At 43.5% G+C, this 11,660-nt stretch overlaps 1 protein-coding gene across 1 annotated transcript; it reads left to right on the plus strand.

Annotated features, from left to right (window-relative positions):
• Positions 1-544: 544 nt before the first annotated feature.
• Positions 545-2,403, plus strand: LOC116029621. The gene is made up of 2 exons (XM_031271669.1): positions 545-1,265; positions 1,523-2,403. The coding sequence occupies exons 1-2, from the start codon at positions 545-547 to the stop codon at positions 2,401-2,403; spliced, it is 1,602 nt and encodes a 533-aa protein (XP_031127529.1).
• Positions 2,404-11,660: the final 9,257 nt, after the last annotated feature.

The following is an 11,660-nucleotide window of genomic DNA, read 5'->3' on the forward strand; positions in this document are numbered from 1 at the left end:
CGCTCGTCATCACAATGGACATCAATGGGACGGACGTCCAGAGAATACTAGTTGACACGGGAAGTTCAGTAAACATTTTATACTTCGACGTCTTCACCCAACTAGGTCTGTCGACCAACCAGTTGACCCCCATACGGACCCCGTTGTCTGGTTTCACAGGCGACTCCATAGAGGCAGAAGGAGTGATCAGTCTGAATGTGGAGTTAGGCACCCAGCCGAACGTCTTGATGACTACCATGGAGTTTGTGGTGGTCAAGTTGAAATGTATTCACAATGCAATACTTGGTCGACCCGGCATCTCCCAAGCAGCCGCTGTCATTTTGATGAATCACTTGTGCATGAAATTCCACACACCCAACGGGATCGGAGTGGTTCGAGGAGACCAGCGAGCGACTCGTTAGTGCTACGTGCAGGCAGTGAAGCAGTCCGATCGTGAGGATGCAAGGATTCACACCATCTCTCAACAAGTCGACCAAGGAGAAGTCAAGGAGAAGCTGCAACCAGCGTGGAAGAAATTATGCTCGACCCTAGCCGACTTGAGCGGATGGTCAAGATCGGTTGGAACCTCCCGATAGATCTACGAGAGAACATTATCAAAGTTTTACAGAAGTTCAAAAATATCTTCGCTTGGGGACCGGAGGACATGCCTGGTGTCGACCGGTCGGTCATATGTCACCGATTATCCATCCAACCGGGTTTCAAACCGGTTAAGCAAAAGAAGAGACACTTGTCAAGTGAAAGAAGAGAGTTCGTGAAGAAGGAGACCGCCACCCTCTTGACGGTCGGGCACATCAGAGAGGTCCTCTACCCGGTGTGGTTGGCCAATGTAGTCTTGGCACCTAAACCACCTACATGGAGAATGTGCGTAAACTACACTGATTTAAACAAGGCATGCCCGAAGGATCCATACCCCTTACCAAATCCCGACCAGATGGTTGATGAGACGGCCGGGTGTGAGCTGTTAAGTTTCATGGATGCCTTCAAAGGTTACTATCAAATTTTCACGAGCAAAGAAGACGAAGAGAAGACTGCTTTCATAACCCCAGATGGAGTATTTTGTTACGTGGTGATGGCGTTCGGTCTACGAAACTCTGGAGCCACCTACCAAAGGATGGTGAACAAGTTATTCAAAGGATTGCTCGGGTCGACCATAGAGGCGTATGTGGACGACATGCTCGTCAAGAGCCGATCGAAAGAAACTCATCCTACCGACCTGGCCCGGGCATTCAAGGTGATGGAAACCTTCAACCTGCGTTTGAACCCAAGTAAGTGTGCTTTAGCTGTCGAGACGGGAAAATTCTTAGGGTTCATGATGACGGGGCGGGGGATCGAGCAAAATCCCGAGAAGGTCATAGCGATCATGGAGATGCAACCACCCTGATCGGTCAAAGACGTCCAACGACTGACCGGTCGACTAGCAGCACTCAGTCGTTTCTTGTCTAAAGCAGCTGAGAAATCTCTACCTTTCTTTCAAATACTGAAGAAGTCTAATGGTTCGAATGGACACCAACATGTTAATCAGCGTTCGACGACCTGAAGGCCTACTTGAGCTCATCACCAGTTTTGTCCAAGCCGGAGAAAGATGAGGCACTTTTCATCTACTTAGCGGTGTCCGACCGGGCGGTCAGTTCAGTGCTCGTACGGGAGGAAACAAAGGGAGTCCAGAAGCCGATCTACTATGTCAGTAAGGCTCTCCAAAGACTAGAGCTGCGATACACCAAGTTTGAGAAGACCGCATTTGCACTCTGGGTGACCGCTTGGAAACTTGCAGCCTACTTTCAGGCTCATCCGGTGGTAGTCTTGACCGACCAACCACTTGGAACGATTCTCAGAAATCCAACATCGTCGGGGCGGCTGATCAAATGGGCCATGATGCTTACCCAGTCGTCGGGGCGGCTGATCAAATGGGCCATGATGCTTACCCAGTTTGCGATTGAGTATAAGCCGCGCCCTATGATGCTTACCCAGTTTGCGATTGAGTATAAGCCGCGCCCTGCCATCAAAGCCCAAGCGTTGGCGGACTTCATTGTTGAGTGTACCGCGCGGGACCCGGAGCCGGACCAACCGACCGCCCTAGAGGAACCATGGTGGGAAGCTTCTACTGACGGGTCGTCCAACAAGAAAGGATGCGGAGGAGGAATCGTACTCACATCTCCTGAAGGTTTCAAAATTTATCAAGCTTTGATCTCTAAGTTTCGACCCACCAACAACGAAGCAGAGTACGAAGCACTCTTAGGCGGAATACGGTTGGCTAAGCAGATGAAGGCCGACCGACTGAGGTTACGGTCGGATTCCCGGTTGGTGATCGGTCAACTATCTGGAACGATCGAAGCTGTTGGATATGGTACTATGGCCCATAAAGATATGAGGCCCAAAATATATGGTTATCCAGATCATACATGAAGCTCAATCAGAATTACAGCTCAGTCCAAGATCAACCCCGAATTAAATATTATTTGTATTGAATTATTGTATTGAATTATTGATGTAATATTATATTCCTGTGGGGTCAGGTCCTACACCTATATAAAGGACCCTAACCCTTCAAACTTATTCATTCGATTCATTCCCTTCAGAATCAATTCAAAGGCTAATCAAAGCCAATTCCTTCTTTCTCCTATTTTGATTTTCAATTCATTCTTGTTTCCAAACATCAATTAGGTTTCCTACTTATCATTTTTGTCCTCTGTTCCTAGAGTTATCATTCGTAGATTTTATTTTACAGCATAAAACCAACATTGGCGCCGTTCCGTGGTGTTGGCCTGCCTTTGGCTACCCCGTAGTCATAAAACCAACATTGGCGCCGTCCGTGGGGAACGCTACAAAAAGCCGTGTTCTCTTTCAATAACAGAAATTATCAAAACTTAGCTGGGATTTGAACTCCTCCCCTCTTATTCAAATTGTAATCTCATTTCCATCAAACCACCATCACCTTTATGACCTTCATCATCATGATGATTATCATTATACTATCATCATCTCATCAATCATCATCAATCATTAACAACAGCCGCCGATCACCAGAAGAACACAAAGCCGCCGATTCACCATCTTCAACCGGATATCTACTACGCCATCAACCAAGCTTTACCGTCGATCTGACGGACCACCGCCTCAACCCACGGAAAATGATCGACGGAGAGAGAGAAGGCCGGAGGCTCGTGGCTGTTGAGGTCGCTAAGAAGTAAGAACTCGCCGGGAAGAAGAAAAAGGAAAGAAGAGGGTTGAAATCGCCATAGCTGAAACCAATCCGCTATCCACCGCCGGGCTGCCACGCCATCGCAGTTGCCGCCTGGATTGCCTCACTGGAACTTCACTGTCGTAGCTGCTGTGTTCACTGCGCCGACCTCCCTTCCAGCCAAAGCCGCCACCCGCCGCCATAGGCCGTTTTCTTGTAACCGGAGCCAGCATGTCTGCGGCACCATCGCCCCCAGGATCGTTTTCTTGTAAATCGAGGCGTCGGTCGCTCCGCTATTGATAAATCTCGGCCAAAGTAGCTGTAGTTTGAGAAGGGTGAAAAGTAGATAACGGAGGTCACTGGATCTCCTCATCGCTGATCGACGCTGCTGTTGTTGGTTGGGTGGAGCAACACCGAAGGCTACCATCATCTTCAAGCCGCTACATGGGTCACTGGATCTCATCGTCGCTGCCATCGATCGTCACCGTCGGAGCCGGTGACGGTAGCTGTGGTGAGATGATGGTGCGGCGGTTCAGGGACAGAGAAACAATGGAGTTGTGCAATAATTGATGATGACGAGGCCATGATGGATTGATGGTATACTTATTATTATTATTATTATTATTATTATATACAAGTCAGTGGAGAAGGTGGCAGCCACCATTAATATTATTATATAAAGAGAGAAAAGAGAAAGATGGTCATGTTGGTTTTCAGTGTTGGAATGGTTGGAAAGCAAAAGAAATACAAATAAATAAATAAAAAAGAGAGTGGGAAGAATAAAAAAAATAAATAAAGAAAAGGAAAATGACAAGAAAGAGATGGGAAGAAAAGATGAAGAGGAAAGGGAAGTTGTCGGCAAAGAAATAATTAGGAAAAAGTGGAGTGGTATTATTGATCATTTCTTTACCTTTCACATTATTTACGGATATTATATGATTATATCATATACTCCACCACATACATATATATTACATACTACATATTATACAATATAAAAAAGGCCTTGCGCCACTAGATCACTACATACATATTACATTACAAGCCGAAGGCTGCTATAGATTTTATTTGAATATAATATATCCTAGATATATTGTAATATTCAATATATAATATATGGAATATCTTCTCCATATGTTCCTACTACTATGTTCTCGTAAAAAAAGATGGGAACCCACGAAGACGAAGATCCCAACAGTGATTGAGGAAGGCAATAACAAATACTCGAAGGCATAGCTTGCACGGTTCCTCGGAGTCGGACTTGCACAGTTCCACGGAGTCGGACTTGCATGGTTCCTCAGAGTTGGACTTGCACGGTTCCCCAGAGTTGGACTTGCACGGTTCCCTAGAGTTGGACTTGCACGGTTCCTCGAAGTTGGACTTGAATGATTCCTCGTAATTGGACTTGTACAATTTCTGAGAGTCGGAGTTACATCGTTCCTCAGGGATGGACCTGAATAGTTCCCTAGAGATGGACCTGCACGGTTTCTCGAAAAGCAGACTTGCACGGTTCTCCAATGGTGGACTTTCGTGGTTCTCTAAAAATCAGATTTGCAGACAGTCAAATATATCAGAAGGCAGATTTGTACGGTTCCTAGAGTCAGATTTGCACAAGTCCCTGGAATTGGATGTGCGTAGATCCAAGATTTGCAGCCGGTCGAATATATCAAGTACATCAATTAAGTACAATAAAAGGCGACGGTGTTCGATCTTCCCACCAAGAAAGGAGAATGAATAGTTCCAGAGATAGCGGGCGAGCAATCCTGAACAATGAGTCTCCTATCAAATGATGATCTACCCATCAAAGATGCCTTCGTACGCAGGCAATGAATTGGATATTCCATCAAAGTTGAGAGAGGTAAAAGTTATTAAATGAGTTATTTATTTTTACTTTTATGAGTCAATAACTCTTTTGTGAAAATATTACACTCAAATTATATGGTGGAAAAATAGATCTTATGGATTTCCCTGGACCCTACGGAGTCCTTCATTCAAACTGTAGAATGGAAATTGGACCGTATGGAGTCCTCCATTCAAATTGTAGAATAGAAATTGGACCCTACGGAGTCCTCCATTCGAATCATAGAATGGAAAGCGGACCCTACGGAGTCCTCCATTCAAGTTATAGAATGAAAAATGGACCCTACGGAGTCCTCCACTCAGAACAAGTGGATACCCCTCTCGAAAATATATACTTTTATTCCGCTTCTTAGCGATGTCGCTTTTCAGCGATGAACATATTCCGCTTCTCAGCGATGAATCTATACCGCTTCTCAGCGATGCCGCTTTTCAGCGATGAATTTGTTCCGCTTTTCAGCGATGAATCTATACCGCTTCTCAGCGATGCCGCTTTTTCTATTCCGCTTTTCAGCGATGAATCTATACCGCTTTTCAGCGATGAATCTATTCCGCTTCTCAGCGATGCCGCTTTTCAGCGATGAATTTATCTCGCTTGTTAGCAATGCTGCTTTTCAGCGATGAATCTATTTCGCTTCTCACTGATACCGCTTTTCAGCGATGAGTCTATCCTGCTTCTTAGCGGTCAACATGTGTATCTTATATTCTTGTTCCTTAACAAGTATAAATTTGGGTGGTATACTAGCCGCTTAAATGATACGATAAATTAGAATGATCTATCGTAAAAGGGTCGGGATACAACAAAATTATCCCTTAGAGAGAATGTGGTTGATTATACAAAATTCTGATCGTATGGTCAAAGTGAATGGTAACCGGAACCATTCAAACTTATCGGTGGGCAAATTAGTAGTTTGGTTTTGGACCGAGGATGGCAAAGAAGGAGGATGGTAAATTGTAATCAGCTGCGGGCTGAGGATGGTTAGGAGCGCTCACAGAAACGGAGACCTGAGCAGTTGATCTAAGCAGCACTTAACCTTTTTGCTTTCATCTTTTATTTTGCAAATGTCAATGACAGTAGTTCATAAGAAAGGTTGCAACCTATTAGGAAAACAAGATTAATAGAAAACTAAGTATTCAGGAAAGGCATGCATTGCATCGTTTGCATTATTGTGGTTTTAAGTTTTGCAGGATGATATATGGTTGGCATATATACCACCCCCGGTGATTAATGCTATATTCTCTCACCTCTCGGTGATCGACACATACATACCACCCCTAGTGGTTACTATCTTTTCTCACCTCTCAATGATCAACATGCATACCACCCTCGGTGGTCGATATTATTTCAACCGCTCGAAGGCGATATTATTCCGCTACTCGGCAAATGGTATTTTCTTAGCAAAAGGAAACTCATGATTGGAGAAGTTTTCCCCGATCCAGGACTGTGAGCTAATATCCATGGGTTATCTGCCACCAAATTGCTCAAATTGAACCCTTAACTCGGAAAGTTTTCACTTGGTCCTGAATCCTTGGATGTTCAATCTTCATACCGATAAGTTCTTGCATTCTTTGCACTCCTTGAAAATTTGTCGATATACAATGCAAGATCCGTGCTCGTTACCTGACAGAAGACTCATTTGAAGATCCAGCCAAAGGAAGCAACATGATTGCATAAACAATTCAAGAAAATCCCTTAAAGTCCTAAAGATTGCGCTCATGGTTGTACTCTTTTTCCCTTAGCTAAGTTTTTTTCCCACTGGATTTTTCTTGGTCTAAGGTTTTTAACGAGGCAACCAGCGTAAATCACACCCCTTATACTCAACTCGGACTCAAGGGGCTCAACATGGACTATTAAGATGTTCGTAGCAAACACAGACTTGGTATTTGTTTTCTACTTTCTTATGCCATCACTTCATGAGCCACAAGAAAGTGAGGGACTAGATGTTGGATATGGTACTACGGCCCATAAAGATATGAGGCCCAAAATATATGGTTATCCAGATCATACATGAAGCTCAATCAGAATTACAGCTCAGTCCAAGATCAACCCCGAATTAAATATTATTTGTATTGAATTATTGTATTGAATTATTATTGAATTATTGTATTGAATTATTGATGTAATATTATATTCCTGTGGGGTCAGGTCCTACACCTATATAAAGGACCCTAACCCTTCAAACTTATTCATTCGATTCATTCCCTTCAGAATCAATTCAAAGGCTAATCAAAGCCAATTCCTTCTTTCTCCTATTTTGATTTTCAATTCATTCTTATTTCCAAACATCAATTAGGTTTCCTACTTATCATTTTTGTCCTCTGTTCCTAGAGTTATCATTCGTAGATTTTATTTTACAGCAATCCAATTTTCATTTTAAGGTGGTGTTGGCCTGCCTTTGGCTACCCCGTAGTCATAAAACCAACATAAGCAAAGGAGGAATGCATGATACAATACAAGGACGTTGCCCTGGAGTTGTTGCAACAGTTCAACAAGTATGAGTTGATCCAAGTGCCCAGAACGGAGAACACAGACGCTGACATGTTGTCCAAGTTGACGCAGGAGGCCCCTGACTACGTGTCCAAGATTGCACGAATTGAAGAGATCGGATCGCCGAGCATTGATGTTATTGAGGTCCGACCGGTCGAGATAAGCGAGCCAGATTGGATGTACGATCTGAAAAATTACATTGCTAATGGCACCTTACCAGATGACACCACCAGGGCAAAGAAGGTCAGACTGAGAGCACCACGCTTCCAATTGATCGACGGGAAACTCTACAAGCGATCGTATGGCGGACCGCTCTTGAGGTGTCTGATCAACGATGAGGCCAAGATTGTGATTGAGGAAGTTCATGAAGGCATTTGTTCGGCTCACCAAGGACCAAGGACGCTGGCACAAAAAATCATCCTGCTAGGATACTACTGGCCCTCAATCAACTTGGATTGCGAACAGTACATTCGGCGATGCGCTACTTGTCAAGAATTTCACCGATTACCCGGTCGACCAGCCACATACTACCAGCCGATCAGCGAGGTAATACCCTTTGCAAGATGGGGAGTTGATTTGATTGGAGCATTCCCAATGGCAGCCGGTCGGAAAAAATATGTGATCGTGGCTATTGATTATTTCACGAAGTGGGTAGAAGCAGAAGCGCTAGCAACCATCACTTCACTGTAGTGCCAAAAGTTTCTCTGGGAAAAGGTAATCACTCGGTTCGGGGTTCCGGTCTACATAATCACTGACAACGGGACGCAATTTGATAGTCAGCCGTTCAAAAGCTTCATGGCCAAACTAGGTATCAGGCACACCCGAGCTGCCGTAGCATACCCACAAGCTAACGGACAAGTGGAGAACACCAACCGAACGATCCTCGACGGACTGAAGAAGAAATTACAAAGTGCGGGTCGAGGCTGGGTAGAAGAGCTCCCGTATGTTCTTTGGACCTACTGAACCACTCCGCGATGGGCGACCAATGAAACACCTTTCTCGCTGGCCTACGGATTCGAAGCAAGGGTGCCGATTGAAGCGTGGCTCCCTACCGCTCGGGAAAGGAATTACTAGCCGGAGGAAAACGACGAGTTGCAAGGTGCAGAGCTCAACTTCATCGATGAGAAAAGGGACATGGCGGCACGAAGAATGATTGAGTACTAGAAGGCCGCCAAAACTTACCATGACGGACGGGTGAAACCACGTTACTTTCAAGTCGGCGACTTGGTGCTCCGGCGGAGAGAAGCTAGTAAACCAATCGAACAAGGAAAATTTGCTAAGAAATGGGAAGGGCCCTACAAAGTCGCAACAGTAGTCCAACCCGGCACTTACAAATTAGAGACTCTCTCCGGTCGACTGATTGACCGAGTGTGGAATTCCGAACACCTCATACAATTCTACAAGTAGTGTAGGGTGACTAGCATGATACTTGTACTCGGATGGTTAAATGAAAATTTTCCTGCTAATATCATTGTAATATTCCCGACCCCGTTCGGATTGTTGTATGTTGCTCAAAAAAAAAAAAAAAAAAAAAAAAAAAAAAAGAAAGGCCGATCGGCTGAAGTAGGAGCAAGTGTTTTTCCCAGCTTTTTCGTTTGAGGTTTTGCCCGGTGAGTTATCCGGCCCTACCTGCACGATTTTGACCGGTCGAGTTGTGACAAAGTTCACTTGATTGTTTCCCGGCATTTTCGTTTGAGGTTTTGCCCGGTGAGTTATCCCGGCCCTACCTGCATGATTTTGGCCGGTCGAGTTGTGACTAAGTTCACTTGATTGTTTCCCGGCTCTTTCGTTTGAGGTTCTGCCCGGTGAGTTATCCCGGCCCTACCTGCACGATTTTGACCGGTCGAGTTGTGACTAAGTTCACTTGAATATTTCCCGGCTCTTCGTTTGAGGTTTTGCCCGGTCGAGTTATCCCGGCCCTACCTGCACGATTTTGACCGGTTGATTTGTGACTAAGATCACTTGTTGTTTTTTCAACCTGTTCGTGTGAGGTTTTTTCAGTTGAGCTATCTCGGCTTTACCTAAACGATCCCGCTCGGTCGGCGTTGTGGTTGAGACCACTTACTGATTTTGGGATCTATCACTTAAGATTTTTTCCGATTGAATTTTAGCAGACCGACCGATACGGTCTTGCCCGATTGACCAGTCGGTCATAGCTATTTGTCAGTCGTCTGTAGTGTAAAAGCCTTACCCACTAGGATATATATCAATGTAACCAGAGTGAAGGACACCCGATCGACCGTCATGTACAAGCTACCGGTCGACTTGAAATCCAAAAGAAAAAAAAATAATTCGTAAGTGGGGAATTGGTGATCGGTCGACCGAAGAAGAAAAAGAAGAAAAAGAAAAAGGAGAGAAAGAAACGAGACATATGTAGCCGCAATAGGAGCATGTGGCGCGAGGTAACGCTTCGTGCGTGATTTCCCAGACAACCGGATGGTTCATTGTGAGGAGGCGGTCCGCCAGACTACGCTCGAGATAAAACCATGGCGTTATTCCCACCAAGCGACACGTGAAGGGGTCGACAGAGACTTCTTGTAGTCAAGACAAAGTCATTGGCCGATGGGCAGATGTGCGGTTGGCCGATCGAGGTTGCAAGGACGGTGCAACAAGAAAATGAAAGGAAAAAATTGTCCGATCAAAAATTTTCAACATACTATGGGAAGCCGGAATTACCAGCTGGATGACGAACGACCGGGAATAATATTGTAGAACGATCGTGTAACCCCTCGGTTTTCACGGCATAGTTAAAATTCGAGAATAGCGATATAATTTTTTTTACGCTATGACATTTAAGAGAAAACCATTCGGAGCTTGAAATAACTTTTTCTCTTAAGGATTAATTATCGATAAGCTACGAACTACGTATCGGTTACGAACCGAGAAAATTTTAAGGACGTAGATTCAATTCGAATTTTTCTAGAATTGGGATTATTAAGTATCATACGATTAAGCCTGAATTTTTGATTAGCTCAAGAGAAATTCTATTTGGACTGTAAGGGATAAATTGTTACGGACTCTGAACCTAAATTTGGCGGATTACCGGAAAATTCCCAAAATTGGTGATTTGCGACGAGAATATTTTTACGATAATTTTGGTATTAGAATTTTCCTGAAATAAGTTATAATTCTCCAAACATTCATCTGATTTAAGCTTAAACTGGCCAATTAGATTAATATCTTCATAAGGGATTTATGGGGTGTTGACATGTGGCAAAGCAAATCCTACTCTAGATTGGATCATTAAATGTGATGACATAGGAAGCATGGTGCTCTTGCACTTGATTGAGTAATTAGCAAGACAAAGCTCACATCACCTCTCTCCTACTCCACTCCATTTTCGAATTCCACTAAGGAGAAGAAGAAAGAAAGCTTAGTCTAGCATTGTGATCATCTCTCTCCTCTTTTCATCCCATTTTCGAAAATCCACTAAGGTAGAAGAAGAAGAAAATTGTTCAAGACTTCCACTTGTGATCTAGAACTTCCACTCATTTTTTTTCCCATTCAAGTGACCAAGTCTAGGTAAGACTTTAAGCTTTGATGGTTCAATCATCTCTAGAATATAAGGGTTAATGTTTAATACAAGATAATATTATTGTTATGGTGACATTTTCTTTAGGATTTTTGGAGAAGAAATCCAAGGAAAACACCATCAACTAGTACGGTTTTTAAAGGTTTCTATTGAGGTAAGGAATCCCTTAAGTTGGCTCAATCACTTGAATATAAACAATTGCTAGGAAATTATACGGTTAGGAATTTTTACGTGATGATTATGTGTTATGTTATGGATCTATAAATTGGCTTCAAAAATCCTTACTTTGATTTTTGGCAAATTCTAATATACATGTTATAGCTATTTTATGCATGTATAGGTTGTATTCATGCCCATATAAATTTATACTTGTGAAATTATTGAGTAAAAACCAAACTAGTTTCCAGCAGTGACTTTCGAAAATTATTGGGAAAAATTGGTAAGGCATTTTGACTCCAAATTTTGTAGACATGTAGATCAACACGTTTAGAACCTACATATAAAATTTCATAATGATCGGAGTAGTATAAGTATGGTTTTCGCATATTTTTCTTAAACTGGTCCAGAGAGAAAAACAGCACACTGCCAAGGGAAAAAACGGAATT

This window comes from Ipomoea triloba, chromosome 9, assembly GCF_003576645.1.
Source record: "Ipomoea triloba cultivar NCNSP0323 chromosome 9, ASM357664v1".
Taxonomy (NCBI): Eukaryota; Viridiplantae; Streptophyta; class Magnoliopsida; order Solanales; family Convolvulaceae; genus Ipomoea; species Ipomoea triloba.